This window comes from Nicotiana tomentosiformis, chromosome 8 (assembly GCF_000390325.3).
Source record: "Nicotiana tomentosiformis chromosome 8, ASM39032v3, whole genome shotgun sequence".
In the NCBI taxonomy this organism is placed as follows: domain Eukaryota; kingdom Viridiplantae; phylum Streptophyta; class Magnoliopsida; order Solanales; family Solanaceae; genus Nicotiana; species Nicotiana tomentosiformis.
Window position 1 is genome coordinate 38,249,079 of NC_090819.1, and position 23,749 is coordinate 38,272,827.

The following is a 23,749-nucleotide window of genomic DNA, read 5'->3' on the forward strand; positions in this document are numbered from 1 at the left end:
GGCCTCTAAAGCTTCACGTTCGGGTTGAGCTGGTCGCGTTCGCGAAGGGTAAAGTCCCCATAGCTTCGCGTTCGCAGTCCAATCTTCGCATTCGCGAAGAAGGAAAATTCGGCCAGCTCAGTTTGCTCTTCGCATTCGTGATAGTACATTCACGAACGCGATGAAGGAAATCCCAGAAGCCCAAAGTCTGCAAAAAACCAGATTTCCTAAGTCCGAAATCATCCCGTCGCCTATTCGAAACTCACCCGAGCCCTCGGGGCTCCAAACCAAATATGCACACAAGTTCTAAAACATCATACGAACTTGCTCGCGTGATCAAATCGCCAAAATAACACCTAGAACTACGAATCGGACACTAAATCAAAGGAAATTTTCAACAAAACTTTAAAACTTATATTTTTACAATCGGACATCCGAATCACGTTAAATCAACTCCGATTCTCACCAAATTCGGCAGACAAGTCCTAAATATTATAGTGGACCTATACCGGGCTCCGTAACCAAAATACGGGCCCGAGGTCAATAAATCCAACATCAGTAATTTCTTAGAAATCATTAAGCTTTCAAGCTTTTAATTTTTTTTCAAAATTCCATATCTCGAGTTAAGGACCTCGGAATTCGATTCCGGACATACGTCCAAGTCCCAAATCACGATACGGACCTATAAAAATTGTCAAAACACTGATTCGGGTCCGTTTGCTCAAAATGTTGACTAAAGTCAACTCAGTTGAGTTTTTAAAGCTCTATTTCACATTTTAATCCATTTTTCACATAAAAACTTTTCGAAAAATTGTACGGGCTATGCACGCAAGTCGAGGAATGATAAATGGTGCTTTTCGAGGACTTAGAACACATAATTACTTATTAAATTTAAAGATGGTATTTTGGATCATCACACATAGATACATCTATTAACATGTAGTTGCGAACGACCCACTCCCATGAGAGTAGTGGAATTTACCCCGCTCGTTAAATATACTTCCGACGCGGTTGAACATAGATTTCTCAAGTTATCATGATATCCCTCAATTCTTTCCAAAATAATAAATTCAACTAGGAAACTTTAAAATCTAGAATTCCTCAATCTCAACTCTATTCAAGGCAATTAGTAAGCATAATCAATTAACGGTGTCAACAAGGCATGGTGTAGGCCTAACACTACCCGTACATAAGCATAATTAGTAGCTATGTACGGACTCTCGTCACCTTGTGTGTACGTAGCCTCCCAAAAATAGAAGCACATATTAATTAAATTCACATATGGGGTTAATTCCCTCTTACAAGGGTAGAAAAGAGACTTACCTCATCCCAAAGCTTACTTCCCGGTCCAAAATTGTGCTTCAACTCTCAATTTGGTGCCAAACGACTCGAAACTAGTCACTTGTTATATAAAATAGTCAAACATGTTCAAAAGTTCATATCCTAGCTATTAAAGTGATTTCCCAACCCTAATTGAAGAATTCCTAAAACTCACCCCCAGGTCCACGTGCCCGGATTTCGGAAATGTTTGAACAAAGTTGTTACCCATAACTTCATGAACTAAATATATGATTTTTACTAAATTCCATAACACATTTCGTGGTTAAATCCCATTTTTATCAAAAATCTAGGTTTTCACCTAAATCCATGATTTTCACTAATTTACATGTTATAATCTTCCCATAAACTATGTATTTAACTCGCAATAGATAGAAATTACTAACCCTTGATAGCTAGATCGAACTCCCCCTTTTTAAAGCTCCAAAATCGCCCAAGAGTGCAATAAATAAGCCCAAACATGGCTAAGTCCCGATTTAAAAACTCTCTGCACAGCTGCTCTCTTCTTCGCAAACGTGGAACAGGCCTTGCGTTCGCGAAGGCAACGGCCCAGGCCCATGAAAGCTTGGCCTACGCGAACGCGACCAGGTCCTCGCGAAGGCGAAGGCTTACCAGCCCTGTCATTCGAGAACGCGAGGGCACCTTCGCTAACGCGAAGAGCACTAGCATTGACCCCTCCCCAGGTCCCTCCCTTCTACGCGAACGCGATGGGGCTTACGCGAACGCGTAGACCTGGGACCTCAAGGCTCCGTGAACGCGGTCCCCTTCTCGTGATTGCGAAGGGAAAATTGCCCCACTGCCCAAATCCTCCTTCTCGAACACAATGGTCCTTTCACGTTCAGGAAGAAGGAAACCAGAACTGGAAAATTTGGTTTCTTCAATTTGGATCCAGGGGGTGCGAAACACACCCGAGCCCCCCGTGACCCCGTCTAATTACACAAACAAGTCTATAAACATAATACGGACATGATCAACTCTCAAAACGCGTAAAATAACAACAAAACCAAGAATCACACCCCAAAACAAAATTGAATCAAGTTATAAACTTCAAGTTTCCAAATCGCTCCAAACGCGTCGAATCATACTTAGACCTCTCGGAATGACACCAAATTTTGCGTGTAAGTCTTAAATCACCATACAGAACTATTCCCGATCTCAGAATCCCATTTGGACCTCGATATCTCCAAAACCTACTCCAAACCAAATTTAAAGAACTTCAAAAACCTTAAAAGATCCAAATTTCACTATTAGGCGCTGAAACGCTCCCGGGTCATCCAAAACCCGATCTGAACATGCGCCCAAGTCCGAAATCATAATACAAACCTATTGGAACCCTCAAATCCTGATTCCGAGGTCGTTTGCTCAAAACATTGATCGAAGTCAAACTTAGCCATTTTAGCCAATCTTAAGGAACCAAGTGTTCCGATTTCAACCCGAACTCTTCCAAATCTCGAACTAACCATCCCCGCAAGTTATAAAACAGTAAAAGCACATACGGGGAGACTTATTTAGGGGAACGAGGTTCTATAAAGAAAATTGACCGGTCGGGTCGATACATTCTCCACCGCTTAAACAAACGTTCGTCCTCGAACGGGTCTAGAATCATACCTGGAGTGCTGAATAAGTGTGGATATCTGCTCCGCATGTCCTCCTCGGCCTCTCAAGTCGCCTCTTTGACCGGTTGGCCCCTCCACTAATCCTTTACCGCATAAATCTTCTTGGACCTCAACTGGCGAACCTACCGATCAACAATGGCAACTGGCTCCTCATCATAGCCCAGGCTCTCATCTAGCTGAACCGGCATGAAGTCCAGATGAACTCCCGATAGACTGGGAGGCAAAGAAAGCTCGTAAGCAACTTCCCCAACTCGTCTCAACACCTCAAACGGACCTATAAACCTTGGGCTCAATTTGCCCTTCTTCCCAAACCTCATGATCCCCTTCATCGGCAAGACTTTCAAGAGAACCTTCTCGCCCACCATAAATGATAAATCACGTGCCTTTTGATCCGCATAACTCTTCTGTCTGGACTGTGCTGTGCGAAGTTGCTCCTGAATCAACTTTACCTTTTCCAAGGCATCCTTCACCAAATCAGTACCATATAACTTAGCCTCGCCTGACTCAAACCATCCGATGGGAGAACGACATCGCCGACCATATAAAGCCTCAAATGGAGCCATCTCAATGCTGGACTGGTAACTGTTATTGTAAGAAAACTCGGCCAAAGGCAAGAATCGATCCCACTGTCCTCCAAAGTCAATCACACATGCTCTAAGCATGTCCTCCAAGATCTAAACTGTCCACTCCGACTGGCCGTCGGTTTGTGGATGGAATGCTATGCTGAGCTCTAACTGGGTCCCTAACTCACTCTGTACTACTCTCCAGAAATGCGAAGTAAACTGAGGGCCTCTATCTAATATGATGGAAATAGGGACACCATGCAACCGAACTATCCCCTGAATATAAATCTGGGCCAACCTCTCTGAAGTATACGTGGTCATAGCCGGAATGAAGTGTGCCGACTTGGTCAACCTACCGATAATGACCCAAACTGCGTCAAACTTTGCAAGGTCCGCCGCAACCCAACTATGAAGTCCATAGTAATGCACTCCCACTTCCACTCAGGTATAGTCATTTGCTGGAGTAGGCCACCTGGCCTCTGGTGCTCATACTTAACCTTCTGGCAATTTAGACACCTCACAACATACTCAACTATGTCTTTATTCATCCGTCGCCACCAATAATGTTGCCTCAGGTCGCGATACATCTTCGTAGCATCTGGATGAATAGAATACCGAGAACAGTGTGCCTCCTCTAGAATCCTCTCCCTCAAGCCATCAACATTAGGAACACATAGACGACCCTGGAGTCATAGAACACCATCCTCGCCGATAGTAACCTCCTTGGCACCAACCTGCAGTATCGTCTCTCTAAGAACCAACAAGTGCGGATCATTAAATTGTCAGGCCTTGATCTGCTCCAATAGTGAGGACTGGTCAATGAAGCATGCAAGAACTCAACTGGGCTCTGAAATATCAAACCTCATAAGTCTGTTAGCCAAGGACTGAATGTCTAGGGCCAATGGCCTCTCCTCTGCTGAAATGAATGCCAAGCTACCCATACTCTCTGCTTTTCTGCTCAAGGCATCTGCAACTACATTCGCTTTGCCCGGATGATAAAGAATGGTGATATCATAATCCTTCAGTATCTCAAGCCATCTGTGTTGCCTCAAATTGAGATCCCTCTGCTTGAACAAATGCTGCAAGCTGCGATGATCAGTGTAAACCTCACAGGACACCCCATAAAGATAATGCCTCCAGATCTTAAGAGCATGAACAATCGCAGCCAACTCCAAATCATGTACACGGTAATTCTTCTCATGGGGCTTCAGCTGACGTGAAGCATATGCAATAACTCGCCCCTCCTGCATCAACACACAACTCAAACCAACGCATGAAGCATCGCAATATACAATATACATCCCCGAATCGGAAGGCAACACTAGAACTGGTGCAGTAGTCAAAGCTGTCTTGAGCTTTTGAAAGCTCGCCTCACAATCATCGGACCAACGAAACGGAGCACCTTTCTGAGTAAATTTAGTGAAAGGTGCTGCAATAGATGAGAAGCCCTCCACAAATCGGCGACAATAACCTGCTAACCCCAAGAAGCTCTTGATCTCAGTCGCCGAAGTGAGACGAGGTCAACTCTGAACTGCCTCAATCTTCTTGGGATCCACCTTAATACCCTCGTCTGATACGACATGCCCCAAAATGCTACAGAATCTAGCCAAACTCACACTTGGAGAACTTAGCATATAACTTATGTTCCCGCAAGGTCTAAAGCACCACTCTCAAATGATGCTCGTGCTCCTCCATGTTGCGCGAGTAGATCAAAATGTCATCAATGAAGACAATGACGAACGAATCAATATATGGCCTGAACACCCTGTTCTTCAAATCCATAAACGTCGTTGGGGCGTTAGTCAAGCCCAAGGACATCACTAGAAACTCATAATGGCCATATCTAGTCCGAAAAGCAGTCTTCGGAATATCTAAATCCCGAATTTTCAACTGATGGTACTCCGATCTCAAGTTGATCTTAGAGAACAACCTGGCACCCTACAACTGGTCAAACAAATCATCAATCTGCGGCAACGGGTACTTGTTCTTAATGGTGACTTTGTTCAACTGGTGGTAATTAATGCATATCTGCATAGTCTCATCTTTCTTCTTCACAAATAACATTGGTGCACCTCAAGGCGATACACTCGGCCTGACGAACCTCTTTGCTAGAAACTCCTCAAGTTGTTCCTTCAACTTTTTCAACTCTTTCGGAGCCATACGGTACGGTGGGATAGATATAGGCTGGGTACTTGGAGCCAAATCAATGCATAAATCGATATCGTGATCTTGTGGCATGCCTGGAAGATCAGAAGGAAACACATCGGAGAAATCCCGGACTACGGTTACTAAATCAATCGCTGGAGTCTCTGCAGTAGTATCTTGAACATAGGCTAGATAAGCCAAATAACCCTTCTCGACCATATGGCGAGCCTTCATAAAAGAGATGATCCGACTAGGTGTACTGATAGACGAACCCTTCCACTTCAATCTAGGCAACTCTGGCATCGCAAGGTAACAGTCTTGGCATGGAAATCAAGGATGGCGTGATATGGAGATAACCAGTCCATGCCCAGGATGACCTCAAAGTTAGTCATATCGAGCAATAGAAGATCCGCTCTAGTCTCACAACCAGGGAATGTAACCACGCAGGATCAGTAGATACGATCCACAATAACAGAATCTCCCACAGGAGTGGACACGTACACATGAGTGCCTAAGAACTCACGAGAAACATCCAGGAAGTGAGCAAATAGGGATGACACATATGAATAAGTAGACCTTGGATCAAACAATATCGAAGCATCTCTACCGCAGACAGAAATAATACATGTGATCACGGCATCTGAGGCCACTACATCTGGTTTGGCCGAAAAAGCATAAAACCTAGACGGAGCGCCGACTGGCTGGCCTTTGCCTGACTGAACAGTAGCTGGCTGACCTCCCCCTGCCCGACCCCTACCCGCCTGCCCTCGGCCCCTGGGCGATCGGATGACTGGTGCTGTAATCATGGGTTGATGGCCCTGTTGTATGATGGTAGGCTATAATCTCATGTTTTAGTCGATTATTACATTCCAATTTACTGCACTTTAGTTGAGTTTGAGCTTTAATCGCTAGTGTTTTGCACTAATTATGTGTTTTATGCCTTGTAGGAGTGATTCCGAGCTATGTAGATGTTATGGAATGAATTCAAGTGATTTGGAGATTTGAAGTCTGAGTAAAAGCCCAAAAAATTAAGCCGGGATCGTGTTCGGGGAACAACGGATGATAGTTTAGAACGAATGAATAATCGAGCAGGCATACTGCGCAGTATCTAGTAAAATGCACATAACATTTTTCTCGGAACTTCGTTTGGGCTCCACAATATATTGTTAGAAAGTTAATTCAAAGAGCTACAACTTTCATGTTTTACAGTGTTTCAAATTCCCAACAAAATAGGGTGAAAAGTGCGTGCCAATTGCGCGGCCGTGCACTGACCGCGCCTATGGCGCAGAACAGTGTGAAAAGTGTGTGGCCAAGTGTGCGGGTACACTTCCAGGTGCACGGCCGTGCACGTCCAACTCCGGAAAAGTGTATTTTTCGCGTAGAAGAAGGTGTATTTATTTGGGGCCGACCCTACTTGGTATATATACATAGAAAAACAGTATTTTGAGGACTTTTGACATAATATAGACCTAAGGAAGCTAAGGAGAAGAGGGAGAAGCAAGAGCACAAGTATTTCACCATTCATCCTCACTCAAGACAAGGGTTTGGATGTTTTATGTTTTCCTTTGACTTAAACTTAATTGTGATGAATTTCTCCATATCCATGGAGTAATTTTTCCTTAGGGATTGATGAATTTGGTGTTTTGAGAATTGTTTGTGCATATTAACTCTAGTTTTATGTATTGAATCATTTTGGGTATTTTTATTGTTACATATATATTCATTTGTTTATGTAATCGAAAGAGGCATAATTTGTGATGTTCTGCATTATCTTATTGGTTGAATTCATTGATTCTTGTTAGTAATCGAAAGAAGCTAGTTGAATTAATGTTTAGACCTAGTTAGGAGGATAATCGAAAGAGGTTCTCCTAAGGATCAATCCACTACGAATTATTGCATATATTCACCAAGCTTAACATAGTTCATATCGTAAGGTTGAGACTTAATCGAGAAAGGAGTTTCTACTGAATGTTTGAACATAATAGAGTGAATTCGAGAGACTCACTTGAACCATAGAAGTGAAGTAACTAGAGTTAATTCCCAAACAAATATCTTACACCTATCCAATCAACCCCTATTTTCTCCCTTTGATATCTTCTTGCTTACTCTTGTTGCGATTGTCATTAGCCAATGGTTTAGACTTTTAGTAAATTTTAGTTTCAAATCACACAACTCTAAATTGTTGATCATCTTGGATAGCAATTAAAACTAGAAGCTACGAAAATATTGTTTAAATCCAATCCCTGTGGATACGATATTTTCTATACTATATTCGACTAGCGAGCATAATTTTGTGTTGTGTTTTTAGCTCGTCACTATACTGCTTTGCCCCGAAGTCTGGGACAAAACCTCTTCATGTGGCCCAGATCCCCATACTCGTAACAACCTCACGGTACAATAGACTGCTACCCTGAAGTCTGACATTGATGGCCTGAATACCCACTGGAAGGACCCTGAATAGTTGGTGGGCGATATGAGTTCTCTGTCATGGCACTAAAATAAGGTCGCACTGGAGTACCCCGAGGAGGTAGCGATGCTAGATATGTGGGCCTGCTAGGCTGACCCCTCACAAACTGACCTCTGCCCCCAGCCGGGGCACCTCTAAACTCCCCATAATAACGGAATCGCTTAACCCGCTGCATCTGCTCTCTACCTCACTGACGGTAACCCTCAATCCTCAGAGCTATCTCCACTACTAGCTGGTAAGAAGTCCCCATCTTAACCTCCCGGTCTATAGTGGCCTGAATACCGGAGTGCAACCCCACAACAAACCTTCGTACTCTCTCCGCGTCAGTAGGAAGTATCATATGTGCATGGCGAGACAACTCAGAGAATCTCGCCTCATAATCGATCACTGACATCGGACCCTACTGGAGCTGCTCAAACTAAAACTGCAACTCTTCCCTCTAGGAGGGTGGAATATACCTATCCAAGAAAAGGCGTGTAAACTGATCCCAAGTCATGGGAGGAGAACCTGTTGGTCTGCCGAGGAGATATGACTGCCACTATCTACGGGCCCTGCCCTCCAGCTGGAAAGTAGTGAAATCCACCCCATGGGACTCTAATATACTCATGTTGTGCAGTCTGTCCCTGCACCTATCAATGAAGTCTTGGCGATCCTCATGTCGCTCACCTCCGAAGATAGGAGGGTGAAGCCTGGTCCATCTATCCAATAGCTTCTGGGGCTCGCCGGCCGCAACTGGTCTAGGCTCAGGTACAGCTGCTGCAACTGGCTGGGCTCCACCCACGGGTAGTGCACCCGGAGTCTGATATATGGCAGCTGCATGTCCCGGTGCCTGAGCAGTAGGGGTCTGTGCTCCCCCTCCCACTTGAGATGTGGCTGGGTCTACTGGAAATAAACCAGACTGGGTCATAGTATCCATGAACCGTAGAATACGGCCCATAACCTCCTAAAAGCCCGGTGCTGACATGAAATCTACCGGGGCTGGCTCTGCTGCAGGCACCTCGCCCTACTCCTCAATAGTAGGATCCTCTGCTAGATCCGCTAGTGGTATAGCTGGGGCAACTCTGGGACGTCCCCATCCCCTACCTCGGGCTGGTGCCCTCCCCCGGCCTCTACATCGGCCTCTAGCAATAGGGGGCAACTCCTCTCGGGTCTGGAATATCCGACGTGCGCGTTCTCACCATATGTGATAGAATAAGAGAAAGACACTTAGTATAACATCAACTGCACGATAGGAGATGAAGAAAGAGTAGTTTTCTAAAACCCTATAGCCTCTCGAAGATAAGTACAGACCTCTCCGCACCGATCCGCAAGACTCTATTAGGCTTCCTCATAACTTGTGAGACCTACGTGAACCTAGCACTCTGATACCATGTTGTCACGACCCAATTTCTCCTATTGGTCGTGATATTGCCCAACGTTGCCGCTAGGCAAGCCTACAGTGAACTAACTCTGTGATCCTTTCTTTTAAAGACTTGAAATAGTTGATTTTTAGTTTGTGCATAGATAAGAAGTAAGAATTTAATAAAAATGAGAGATCAAGATTTTTAAAGCAAGTGAGATAAGTATAATAACACATAAACCATCGAGTGTATACTAGCATAAATCACCAAGACCTGGTATCACAAGTGTATGAGCACTAGTAGAATATACAAAAGAATACTACACTACTGTCTGAAGTGAGATAGATAAAAAATACAAGCAAAAGAAAGACTTCGGCTGCTGCAGAACGGGCTTAGAAGGCAGCTCACCGCGAAGTCTCGTGGTAGTAGTCAAGGATACGCGCCAGACATATATCCAGATGCACCTGCCTCAGATCCTACACATTTAGTGCAGAAGTGTAGCGTGAGTACATAAACAACATGTACCCAGTAAATATCTAGTCTAACCTCGAAGAAGTAGTGACGAGGGGTCGACTTCGACTCTTACTATGGGCCAACAATGAAATATATATGATTCTAATTTAACATGGGACATATAAATGACAATAAAACTGAGAAGCAAGAAATAAATAAACAATCCTTTCACTTATAGTAGGTACCAAATCAATTTCCCTCATTTAACCATTTACCTCTCAAGACAATGAAACAATATCAAATATAATTGGGCTTCCAGTATTATTACGCACGAATTATGTCGAGGATGCACGGCCCGATCCAAAATACATGTACATATACTCTGTGCACTACTGAGGGTCGAACGGCAGGAACCATAGATGCATCTATTAACCTGCCGAGGCGAACGACCCACTCCCATGAGAGTAGTGGAATTTACCCCGCTCGCGGAATATACTTGCGACGCGGTTGAACATAGATTTCTCAAGTTATCATGATATTCCTCAATTCTTTCCAAAACAAGAAATCCAACTAGGAGCCTTTAAAATCTAGAATTCCTCAATCTCAACTCTATTCAAGGCAATTAGTAAGCATAATCAATTAACGGTGTCAACAAAGCATGGTGTAGGCCTAACACTACCCGTACATAAGCATAATTAGTAGCTATGTACGGACTCTCGTCACCTTGTACGTACGTAACCCCCCACAAATAGAAGCACATATTAATTAAATTCACCTATGGGGTTAATTCCCTCTTACAAGGTTAGAAAAGAGACTTATATCGTCCCAAAGCTTACTTCCCGGTCCAAAATTGTGCTTCAACCCTCACTTTGGTGCCAAACGACTCGAAACTAGTCAATTGTTATATAAAATAGTCAATACACGTTCAAAAGTTCATATCCTAGCTATTAAAGTGATTTCCCAGCCCTAATTGAAGAATTTCTAAAATTCACCCCCGGGCCCACGTGCCCGGATTTCGGAAATATTTAAAGAAATTTATTACCCATAACCTCATGAACTAAAATATATGATTTTTACTAAATTCCATAACAAATTTCGTGGTTAAATCCCCTTTTTATCAAAAACCTAGGTTTTCACCTAAACACATGATTTTCACTAGTTTATATTTTATAATCTTCCCATAAACTATGTATTTAACTCGCAGTAGGTAGAAATTACTTACCCTCAATAGTTAGGTCGAACTCCCCCTTTTTGAAGCTCCAAAAATCGCCCAAGAGTGCAATAAATGAGCCCAAACATGGCTAAGTCCCGATTTTAAAACTCTCTGCTCGGCTGCTCTCTTCTTCGCGAACGCGGAACAGGCCTCGCGTTCGCGAAGGCAACGGCCCAGGCCCATGAAAACTTGGCCTACGCGAACTCGACCAGGTCCTCGCGAACGCAAAGGCTTACCAGCCCTGTCCTTCGCGAACGCGAGGGCACTTTCGCGAACGCGAAGAGCACTCGCATTGACCACTCCCCAGGTCCCTCCCTTCTACTCGAATGCGATGGGGCTTACGCGAACGCGTAGGCCTGGGACCTCAAGGCTCCGCGAATGCGGTCCCCTTCTCGCGATCACAAAGGGCAAATTGCCCCACTGCCCAAATCCTCCTCCGCGAATACGATGGTCCTTCCGCGTTCGCGAAGAAGGAAACCAGAACTAGAAAATCTGGTCTCTTCAATTTGGCTCTGGGTAGTCCAAAACACACCCGATCCCCCGTCCAATTATACCAACAAGTCTATAAACATAATACAGGCCTGCTCGACTCTCGAAACGCGTAAAATAATAATAAAACCAAGAATCACACCCCAAAACAAAATTGAATCAAGTTATGAACTTCAAGTTTCCAAATCGTTCTGAACGCGTCGAATCATACTTAGACTACTCGGAATGACACCCAATTTTGCGTGCAAGTTTTAAATCACCATACGGAACTATTCTCGGTCTCGGAATCCTATTTGGACCTCGATATCTCCAAAACCTACTCCAAACCAAATTTAAAGAACTTCAAAAACCTTCAAAGAGACAACTTTCATTATTAGGCACCGAAACGCTCCCGGGTCATCCAAAATCCGATTCGAACATGCATCCAAGTCCAAAATCATCATACGAACCTATTGAAACCGTCAAATCCCGATTCTGAGATCGTTTGCTCAAAACATTGACCAAAGTCAAACTTAACCTTTTTAGCCAACCTTAAGGAACCAAGTGTTCCGATTTCAACCCGAACTCTTTCAAATCTCGAACTAACCATCCCCACAAGTCATAATACAGTAAAAACACGTACATGGAGCCTTATTTAGGGGAACGGGGTTCTAAAAAGCAAAACTACCGATCTGGACGTTACAATTTTTGTCTCAAATCTAGTTAGTATTACTTTTCCGGATTCATGAATAAACAATACTACATAGAACGTGACAAAAACAAATACAACGTTCATTCTGCATTAATGGATATTAAAGAAAATACCTAAATAATTTTAAGAAAAAGTAGACTTATATTAATTATGATTGGTATAGTAGATTCACCCTATTTCCCTCCTCATTAGAAAAAAATTCCTTTAACAAATACTAACTCCTCATTTGAAAAAAATTCCTTTAACAAATACTAACTTTAGAGCATGTTTGGAAAGCCATCTAGTACTAAGATTTGGATGTAATTGGTGTAATTACATAGTTTAGGACTCTTTATCAGGCCAAATAATTACTTGGTCGCATGTAATTAGGTGTAATTAAGAGAAATAATTATATTCTTCAATTCTCAAGGGAATGCAAGAATTAATGGTAATTATCTGGTGTAATTATTTTCAAACTTATTTTTTTCTTTATTGAATATATTAAAATATAAAACTCTTTCTCTTTCATATTCATTCCGACGTGAATAAACGTCAGTCATGCTCCTTCTTCCATCTTTATTTCTTTAATTTGTTTGTCTTATTAAACACTTTTTTCTCAATTTGAGCTTGCTTCCTAAAAACATTTACGTACTTTGCTACTTTTGTTTTCCATTAATTTGAGTTAATATTATCATTTTAAAATAATATTTAAATATTTGTCACACATTAGAGTTTGCCTACTTTGTATCTTACTAATTTTATTTTCTAATCATTAGTATAAATATTTGTTATAAAAAATAGTTTTTAAGCTCATAACTAAATTTCTTATATCTACATGAGTTGGTAAAAGATTAGATTGGTTATTGAAATTTTTATTTATTAATTTAGTAACAAAATTTCTTATTTGGAAGATATCAATTATTTTTATAATATTATATAATTATTTATAATCATTTAATAAATTTTTAATATATATATATATATATATATCACACAATAAAACTTAATATATTATACTTGTCTAGCCATACATGACAGTGAAAATTATAATTTAATATATTCTCGTAAATAAATAAGATATTGTAATTACTATGCTATATAATTATCATAATATGTGATTACTACTCATGTAATTAGAATGCCGTATAATTATAAGTAACTTTTAAAAATTATTTTCTTTTTATTTTGTTTTCCGAAACAATACCCTTAAAATTAGGACGGAGGGAGTAACAAATAAAACAAAAGCTTGAAATTATCTGTCAAAAGAAAAGGACTTCATACCTCTTTTTGTTTCTTACAACAGTCCTTTCACACAGAAGACTGCAAGTCTGCAAAGCTGAAAACAAACTTAGAGAGAGAGAGAGAGATGAAAGGAGGGAAACAGAACTCCGATGCCGTCGCCGGCGACAATGGTGTCAGTCGTGAGCAGCCATCCAACGGTGCCGCACAAGCTGAGCAGCAAAAAAGAGATGGGAATGCTGGCGAAGAGGATGAAGATGTGGGAAAGGAGTATGAAGAGAAAATCGAAGAAGAGGAATTAGCTGATGCGGAAAAACCAAAGCTTGCTGAAGGGTTTTATGAGATTGAGGATGTATGGAGAAAGAGGGTTCGAAAGGTTAGTTTCATTTTGGAGTCAAACGACTTTTCCCCTTTTTTTGTTACTTTTTTTTAATCCTTATTTGTGACTTTAATTTCTGTGATTGTGTGGATTTGGGAATCTTGAAAATGCTGTGGAAAAACAAAGGGCAAAGTTCAGTATCTAATCAAATGGTAAGTTTACTATGCATAATGCAATAGATATATAAAGTTATTTACTTTGCTTCCCGTTTTCCATTTTTGAAATGTTGTACCATGAAATTTGCTAGATTGAAGGATAAGATTCTGTTGTATGCAGGCGAGGCTGGCCGGAGAGTGCAAACACATGGGAACCTGTGGAGAATCTAATGACGTGCTATGATGTTATTGATGCATTTGAAGAGAGGTGTGCATTTTTTGTCCATTGCACTTACTTGAGTATAGTAGTTAGCTGAGTTGGTTTAATAGAATAATGGGAATATTGATTTTTCGGCTCTTTTTCATTCTTTTGTTGTGCTTTATTTTTCTTTTTGAAGCTTGCGGTCAGGGAAACAACGATTGGCACGTAAGCATAAGCGGCAGCATGGGGTTACTCACACTCAAATCAAAAGAAAGCAGCAGCAGTGTTCCCCTGCAGCTGCTACATATGATGTGCCTGCAGTGAAGGTTAGCATAATGGAGGAACCTATGCCTTCATCTCCTCTGGCTAGCTTGGATGCTATTAATCGTGTGGATAGTAGTGGTAGTGGTTTGAATGATATCCAAGTGGACGGAGTGGCGAACGGTAATGATTTGAATTTCGATTCCTCTATAAAAGAAATTAATGAGAAAAATGAATTGGATTTAAAGCTTAGTGAATTAAAGGGAGGGATAGCAACAAAAGAGACATCTGCGGATACATCTGGTGATGGCCTTACAAGTGGATTTTCAGCAGCCAATGGAACAGAATCACTTCAATCTGGTCGCTGTACCGGAGCTAAAAGGAGGAAGCCTACTTCTGTTCGGAGGTTTAAACCGGAAACTGCCTCAGGTGTAATGAATGATTCCCAAGATGCTGTAGCAAATGCTACTAGTGGCCCTTTTGTTGCATTCACGCAGGAAGGAATTCACGATCATGGATTTGTGGGCAATGCTTTAGGTTGCAAAAATAAGTGGGATGATTCCAAAGATGCGTGTGCCATAGCAGAAATTATAAAGCCTATGAGCTATTCGGCATCTGTATCGAGTGATTTTCAGGATGTGTCCGTGACCTTTTTAGCTAAGAGGTCTGTGACTTCCAGACTACACTTGTTTTTACTCAGTTGCAAAGAATATGAGCTTTCCTTAAATATAGTGAAATTAATGTCTTCAGAAAGGAAAAAAGGTACAGTAAAAATAATGAACTTCTTTCAAATGAACAAAAGATGCTTGCTGTGCACTAAATTTGTTGCTTACTCACTTATCCAAATTACCTCAGCTATTCTTGGATGTAACTTATTTTCTGGATGCCATGTATTGGAATTAACTGGCTTTTTTTCTGTTTTATCACATGCATTGTCTTGTTTGGTGTCCATTGTTTCTTCCATCAATGGTAGTGCAACGTTCTGTCTTTTCTTCTTTGGAACAGAATATGTCCATTGCACTCCAGTGGTTGAACCTCTTTAAGAGAGCTGCTTTGCATATACCCTTTGAAGGATGTGCTGAAACCTTTAAACAAAGAAAAAGGAATAGTTTCTTGAGAGGGAATATTTAATCAGGATCTGAGATAGGTCTTTGACTTGGAAAGGGAGAGAAAATGATGGACTATCATTTATCCGTTTGATTTCTCTAGGTGACCTTTCTTTTTGGTTTTAGCTTGTTGAGTTTTGGAACATTCATCATTTACTAAGTTACTCCCTTTATCCTGGTCAAATTTGAGCTTGTTTGGCGTTGCTTAGAGATTAAGAAGTGAAAGTTTGAATCAATTAATATATTTGTACTCGATTTAGTATGTTTACTACTTTACTAATGTGAAAATAAGTATAATTGTTTTATTTTTGAGAATGAAAAATAAGTATAATTGTTGAAAGGACTTTCCTTCAATTATACCAACAAATGAATATCTTTAATTTTTTTTTATAAGTAATGAATATCTTTAAAATTCACTCACTTGCTTAATGCCTTACACTCTCGTCAATACTACTGCAACTTATAACCAAGTTTCAAGATATAAGGGAATACTGTCCGTCTTGTTCCTTTGCTATTTCCTTATCACATTGCCTTACTGTCTCTTACATTTCCTTTACCGTCTCTAGCCATCTTTGTTAAGTGTCCCACACTAGTTGAAGGAATAGGATGTTGTCTCCTTATAGGGTCTTGGTCAATGTTCACCTCATGAGATAGCTTTTGGGGTTGAGTTAGACTCATTGTTCATTTTTTTAATATGGTATTAGAGCTAGTCCTACGCCTATCTTGGTTTATCAAATGTTTGGGCCCTTATGTTATACAGATGTTCAGTTTTGGGCGTGCAACGGTGTTAAGTGTCCCATATTGGTTAAGGTAATGAGCTGCTGCCCTCCTTATATGCTCTTTGGGCAATCCTCGTCCCATGAGCTAACTTTTGGGATTGTATCAGGCGAAAGGCACCAATTTATTCAGTCCAAATTGTCGCTAAATAGAACTTGCCCTGCCTATCTCTATCTTTATTATTTCTAGCAATATCCACCGCTACCACTGGACTTTGTTCTTTACCTCGTTTAACAACATTACAACACAACTCTAGTAAGCTTTTGCAGTCTGTTTAACTATCCAAATTGAAGACCAATCCTTTGTGGAAACTACTCTATCCTCCTGGTGTAGACTTTATCCATGAAGAGCATAGCATCTCCCTAAACTAGCTTGTTATTAACAAATTTTTTAAAAAACTTGTGTAGAAGCAACTAATATTTTTCTTGGGCTTGCTCCTTGACATGGTAAGGATAAACTGTAATTTCTAGTGAAGTTGGTTATCGTGGTCAAGTTGAAACTGTCTATGCTGCTTTGGTTGTTAGTGTTTGGACCAGAGTTACTTTAAACATGACCCCTAGGGAGTAGTAAATTGAATTTGGCCATCCTGAACACAATACACTAGCGATTCATTTATATCCCTTTGGTTTACAATTTAGCTAGAATAATTGTTTTCTAACTAGACTCTGCTTATTAAACCGTGGTTCATAATTTTTTGCTAGTGCTTCTTTGTGGAAGAACCTTTATTTTGGATAAGAAGAAAATTCGTAAATAATTTCTTCATCTATATTTTAAATTATACTATTTTAACCAAGGTTAACACACACGACACCCCTTTTCTTTTACAATTTTGTGACTTCTAAATCTGACTCTCCTTAATAGAATTGTAACTCCAAAAATCTTTTGTTAGTGCTTTATTCTGTAAAAATCTTTGAAGTTATTTACTTAATGATATTAAGAAGGGATTTGATACTATTTTGTTGAAGTTTTTGAACTACATTACCATAAAATAAAGGTTTTTAGCGACGCTAACTATATAACCTAGTGAATCCTATTCTTTGCAAACAAAAGTTTATGCTGGGTAGTGTATCACATTATTTTTCCCATTCCACAAACTGGAATAATTTTCATGTTAAGCAACTTTTGTGTGGAGTATTTAGAGGTTTAAGTAGAGATACTGGTAGATTAAACTTTTGGTACTGGGCAACGGACAGTATCATTCTTGAATGTGTTGTGGCAGCCATTGTGGAAGGGCAAGAATGTAATAGGGAGAACCATAGTTGTTACAACAGGTTGATAGAGCAGTTAAGTCATAGAGATAATAACTGGCCTTGGAAGATGATTTGGAAAACTAGAGTTCTAGTTAAGGTAGTATAGCAACCTGGGGAGCCTGTTTGACTCGGGACAATTTGCAGAAAAGAGGCTTTAGTCTATGCAATAGGTGTTACCTATGTGAAGAAGAGCAAGAATCAGTGAATCAGCTCCTCCTTCATTGTAGAGTATCTAGGCAATGCAGGGATCTATTGTTCAACATCTGTCGTATTTCTTGGGTGATGCTTCAATCTGTCAGGGGTTCGTTAGAAGCTTGGCAATCTCATAGAGTACCTAGAAGGCTAAAACATTCCGTTGTGCATTCTATGGACCTTATGGCTGGAAAGGGACAATGCTTGCTTTGAAGGACATGGGAATCATATTATTAGAATTAAGAATATATGTCTCCATAATCTGTATTTTTGGTGTAAAGTTAGTCAGTTAGGAAATCTGAATCAATATTTAGACTTCCTGGAGGTGTTAGGAGGGGGAGGATAGCTTGTTGATGTTGTCGTTTGGGATGATTCTTGTACCATTTTGTACCATCTCGGTACCTTATAGATAAACTTTTACCTTATTAAAATAATAATAATAATAATGGGGAGAACCACGTAGGCAGATTTGTGGAAATGGACGAAATAAAATAAAAGCAGAATTTCACAAGCAATGCCTCAATGAACTGTGACTGATATTTTAACAGGGGCAATGTAGTCTTTGAAATTTCTGTTGTTAAAGTATGAAACTTAATGTGATTTTTGTGAAAATTGTGTCTATTTGTGTTGCAGCAATATTATGTGTTTTCTTGGATGGGTAAAGCGTATAGGTGTTATCTGTTTATATTACACCCCCCTCTCTTTCTTGTCTCATCAGCTTTTACCTAGTTGAATCAGTGCCTAGTGTCCTTGTCGCTTTATAGTCTAGTTCAATCTGTCCACTTAATATTATTGTGGTGAATCTTTTATAAGTTTATAGGTTATATGATGGCATTTTTTGTTTTTCAATGGTTTCCTGCAGGTCTGATGGAAAGGAAGTTATGGTGGATAACAAGTTTCTAAAGATGAATAATCCACTTGTGGTAGCTGCTTTTCTTTTTCTCTATTGAATCTTTCATCATCATAAAATGCAGTGATATTATATTTTCAATATGGATTATTTATAGTGACCCTCTAGTTTCCCATACTTATAGAGACCTCTGCTGTTCTTAAAATTACACCAACCTGATCTCTTAACATATCATCGCTAACACAGTTCCTTAATGTATCTTAATTCATCCAAAATAAAAAAAAGTATTTGCTTCTTACTTGGTCGTTAAGATTGATTATTCATTTGATGATCGACATTTTATGTATATTTGACAAAAAAATGTTAACCTATGGATTAATTTCAGAAACTAGAGGAAAAGTTCATTTAACTGTAACAAAACTGAAGAGGAGGTTAATGTAATTTATTATTTCTGTTATATATTCTATTCTTTTTAATTGAATTAACTTTTGCTTTCTTTTGCAGTTGATAAACTTTTATGAGCAAAATCTTCGATATCATCCCACACAATGAATGCGCTTCGGCGAAGGTGGAACTATTCTCGCTTGACTTGTATGTACAGAGTGTTGAAATCTTGTAGCATCAGGCTGTAGGTATTATACCTGTTAGAGTATTTATAGGGAGGTCAGTAAATCACTAGAGTTATGCTGCATATTATGGAAACCCTGCATTAGCTTCAGCTGATTTTTCAAAAAAAAAAAAAAAAAAAAAAAAACCTGGACTTCAAAGTTTTATCTCTACAGTATAACCCAATATATGCATTGTAAATGACAGATAATATTCTTTTGTTATCTTAGGTGGCAAAACCATTATAGGTTTTGTAGTTCAATAGCATTAATATGGAATGCGCAAATGTTTGTGGAATTGCTCTGCTATTGGCCATTATATGTTCTAATACATTTTGTTAGATGAACAAAAGGGAGGATGATTGATAATCTACCTGATCGAATTCGCATAACAATTGTAAAATTTTTATGTGACGTCCAGTTTTGCACCACTAATTGAATTTGTGCCCACTTTTTAAAAATTTTTAGTTGATACCCAATTTTAGGATAACATCAGATACATACATTTTTCTCTTCTTCTTTACTGTTGTTTCTTCTTTTTCTTCTTTGTGTTTAGAGTTTCTTCTTCTTCTTAGTTACAAAATGGGTTTGGTAAATTTGTTGTTTTGACAATTTGATGATTGATGTTTGTTCTTTATGATATTTGAAAGTTATGTTTCAAATTTGAGCTCATTTGGGATAGATTTGGACATTGAATCGTGTATTATTGAAATTTGAAGAACAAGTTTATGTTGCAGAATTTAAGATTTGAAATTTGAAGTTGCATTCAATAGATTGAACTACTTAAGATTCGAATTTCTGAAGTTGTATTTGAAAGATAGAAGACTTTAAAGATTTCTGAAGTTGCATTGAAGAGATTAAACTACTTTAAGTACGAGCGGGCAAAATTTTGTACAATGCGAGTACAACTTCAATGGTGGCCTCAAAAGTGGGTATATATAAAAATGCCCATTAACAATTGGGTCTTCGCTCTCTTTTGCTTCTCTTTCCTAATGTTGTGTTAGTTGGAGCAAATCGTTTAGACTTATTTTGGTATGAGATTTTTTGTTCCTATATCATAATTCATACTTATTTCCCAAATTTCTCTAAAGTTTGTTATTTACCTATAACTATAACTATATATTATTTACAATTCATATACATTCCCCTTAAAAGGCTCCCAAACCATGATTATTGCCATCAATTAAGGGATTCAATTCCACCATTTTCTTCCTCTCCCCTCCCCCTCTTCTTCTGTTGCCTCCCTCTTCTTCTGTCGCTTTCCTCTTCTATTAATTTGTTGCCAATTTATGCCATATATTGCTGTCATCGGTTTTTATAATATGCCACATATTTCAATTGCTGCCATTGATTTGTAAATCGTGAAGTATACTCCATCATGAAAAAAAAAAATTCAGCGATTCAAATGAAATAGTGATGACTGAAAAATCATTCCTAATATTTGGGTCATTTTCTCCCGAAACATAAAATTTATTCACGTACTGAGATTGGGTAGTGAAACTTATTTACATCATTCATACAATATTGATACAAAACTAATAAAACCAAAACATCATACAACTTAAAATTAATTTTCGTAAACTATAATATAACTTTAATACAACTTTGATATATTTATACAACAATTGTATAATATTCATACAAAAAATAATACAACTACAACATAATACAATTTTCATATGACTACAATACATCTTTAATATAAGTTTGATAAATAAATATAACTTTATGTAAAAGAGAGACAACGTAAATACTAATTTCATACAATGATTCATATAATATATGACTTATTTAAAACTTTCATTTGATATTTATACAAAAAAAAATAAAAATATAACTACAATAGAATACAATTTAATACAGTATTTATATAAATTTCATACAACTATAACACAACTTTAATACATCTTCTTCCTCTTCAAAATTTAATATGAAAATTCATCCAAAATCAACTATAATCTTCACCGAACACCTCAAAATTGAGATATAATCTTCAAAAGATTTTTTTGATCATTTGCTACAACACCCAATCCAAATAAATAATAATTTTTAAAAATTCGAATTCAAAATCAAAGATTTGAAACTTTTTTGTTATGGTTGTCAATGTCTGGGGAGGTAGCGACAAGGACTAGTTCGTTGGTGACATGCGATGACGTCAAATCCATTATTGAATTCTCTGAAGAAGAAGACAAGAAAAAGGAGATGAGCAAAGAGAGAGAAGTATAGAAGATCTAAAGAAGAAAAAATAGGGCAGAAGAGTGAAGAGAGAGAGAGAGAGAGACGAAGAGGGGGGGGGGGGGGAGATTACCCGCATGTGTGGGATTCAATTACCAAATTAAAAGGCTACAATCAAGGGATATTCAATTAATATTAATTTGTATAGAATTAGTAAATTATATATCAACTTGTGATTAAGTTAAAATCTCAATAGTGATGGTAAATAAGTTTCAAAACTAGTATAGCTAAGTAAAATTCTCTTTTTGTATTATTGCCTTATTGGTGGCCCATGTTATAGAGCTAGCAACAAGCTTAGCCGAGCTCTAGGCACCATTCAAGTCCAAAACAAGGGAAAATTTCTCAATTTTGATGTTTATTGTCAAGGCCCTGTCACAACTCGGAATTCCCACCCTCGTAATCGTGATGGCGCCTGACATTTCACTTGCTAGGCAAGCCAACGCTATAATAATTTTTAGTCATTTTCAATGAATCAAATTAGCTGATACCAATTAGACTGAAATAGAGTGTGAAAAGTCATAACAACTGCAATATCTAGATGCAACCCCAGATCTGGTATCACAAGTGCACGAACGACTAGAATAATACAGATAATGGTCTGAATGAAAGTAAAACTATTTGAAAGAAATAAATAGCTAGAATAAAGTAGAAGGGGACTTCAGGGTTGCGGATGCTGAGCAGTTGTACCTCAAGTCTCCGTCTGATTGTCAATCCGAGTAATCTACTGACTGCCGCTGGGACCGACTACAAAATATGCACAAGAAGTGTAAAGTATAGTATGAGTACAACCGACCCCATATACTCTGTAAGTGTCGAGCCTAACCTCGATCAAGTAGTGACGAGGCTAAGGCAAGTAACTTACAATAACATGTACGCAGTATAATAATAATGACCGGAAAGAAATGCAGAAAGAGTAAGGTAACCAATTTATGAAAATAAACTCAATCCTCGAAATCAGTAACACCAGAAATACCAATCCTCAGAATCTCATACGAAAGCAACGAAGCCAACATAATACAACAAAGAATACAAAATACACAATATGTTGTGGCGCGCAACCCGATCTCATCGTACAAACACGATCCTCCCTTATTTCACCATATCAATATCAATAATAACAAGTAAAATCTATTGCGGCTCGCAACCCGATCCCAACATATAATCATAATCAATATCATAATCCTCCCATATTTCACCATATCAATCCTCCCTTATTCCACCTGTTGTGGCGCGCAACCCAGATCTTATCATATTAATATCAATCCTCCCTTATTCCACCTGTTGCGGCGTGCAATCCGATCCATAAACAAGAATCAATAGATGCAATAAATTTCGCAACTCAATTTACACGAATCTCTAAGAATAAAGAATATGAAAGCAAGCCATAAAGGAACCTCGTACCAAATCAAGAGATACTACAATTAATACAAAGCAACAAGACAAATCAAATATATGACAATTAAGGTGAACAAGTAAGACAATTAAGACAAGTAGCAATTAATCATGGAATCATGGAAGAACCGAAAAATTTAATATGAGCTCATATATTGGTAATATTTTAGATTGGGGGCGCTTTTAGATATTAGGGTATCGGGAAAATGAAAAGTCAAAGATGCCATTTGTAAAATCATTGATGTTAATGATGTTAGATCAACTAACTATTTGCTTTATTTGAAAATCTAACCTTCCCCAACCTATTCATCCAATTTATTTTGATGCGAAAATCATAGCTATTGCTTTTTGTTTATGAAGAAGACCCCGTAATTCCGTCTAGTATGAACTGAAGCTGTCAGAAAAAGATAGGAGTAGTACATTAAATGTACTTGAAAAACTTGCATGTCTTAATTATTTGTTGGAAATTTCCGTAACTTTACATAATTTCGAAATGGGTGAATTATAATTCAAGAAAAATGAGAAATCAATATTTGAGTTTACACACAGAAAATTTGATGGGTTGATCATTGCATTTCAAATTCAGCAATTAGGCGGTGATTATTTTTTCTAGTACAACCAACCAATCAGTGTACTACTTATGCTAATTTTAGGCTAAAATTAATTATAATAATGGAGTATTACTAATTCACTTCTTAATGGATTATACAAAAGGAACCTAACCATTCCACCACAATTTTCAATATTGTTGCAAAATAAAATAAACGGCAAAGGGCCAAATATACCCCCCTACTTTCGAAAATGGTCTAAGAATATCCTCGTTATACTATTGAGTTATCTATACCTCTGCAATCATACTTTGAGTTCAAATATACCCTTCATTTAAACGGAGG

The 23,749-nt window shown here is 38.7% G+C and overlaps 1 protein-coding gene across 2 annotated transcripts; it reads left to right on the plus strand.

Annotated features, from left to right (window-relative positions):
* Positions 1 to 13,551: 13,551 nt before the first annotated feature.
* On the plus strand, positions 13,552 to 19,527 carry LOC104092839 (chromo domain protein LHP1-like). Of its 2 annotated transcripts, none has more exons than XM_070182245.1 (6): positions 13,552 to 13,888; positions 14,018 to 14,043; positions 14,168 to 14,254; positions 14,385 to 15,211; positions 18,637 to 18,697; positions 19,129 to 19,527. In XM_070182245.1, the coding sequence occupies exons 1-5, from the start codon at positions 13,640 to 13,642 to the stop codon at positions 18,675 to 18,677; spliced, it is 1,230 nt and encodes a 409-aa protein (XP_070038346.1). In that variant the 5' UTR covers positions 13,552 to 13,639; the 3' UTR covers positions 18,678 to 18,697; positions 19,129 to 19,527. The 2 variants fall into 2 exon arrangements, with proteins under 2 accessions (XP_070038346.1, XP_009596810.1); XM_009598515.4 differs by having other exon boundaries at positions 13,554 to 13,888; positions 14,385 to 15,113.
* Positions 19,528 to 23,749: the final 4,222 nt, after the last annotated feature.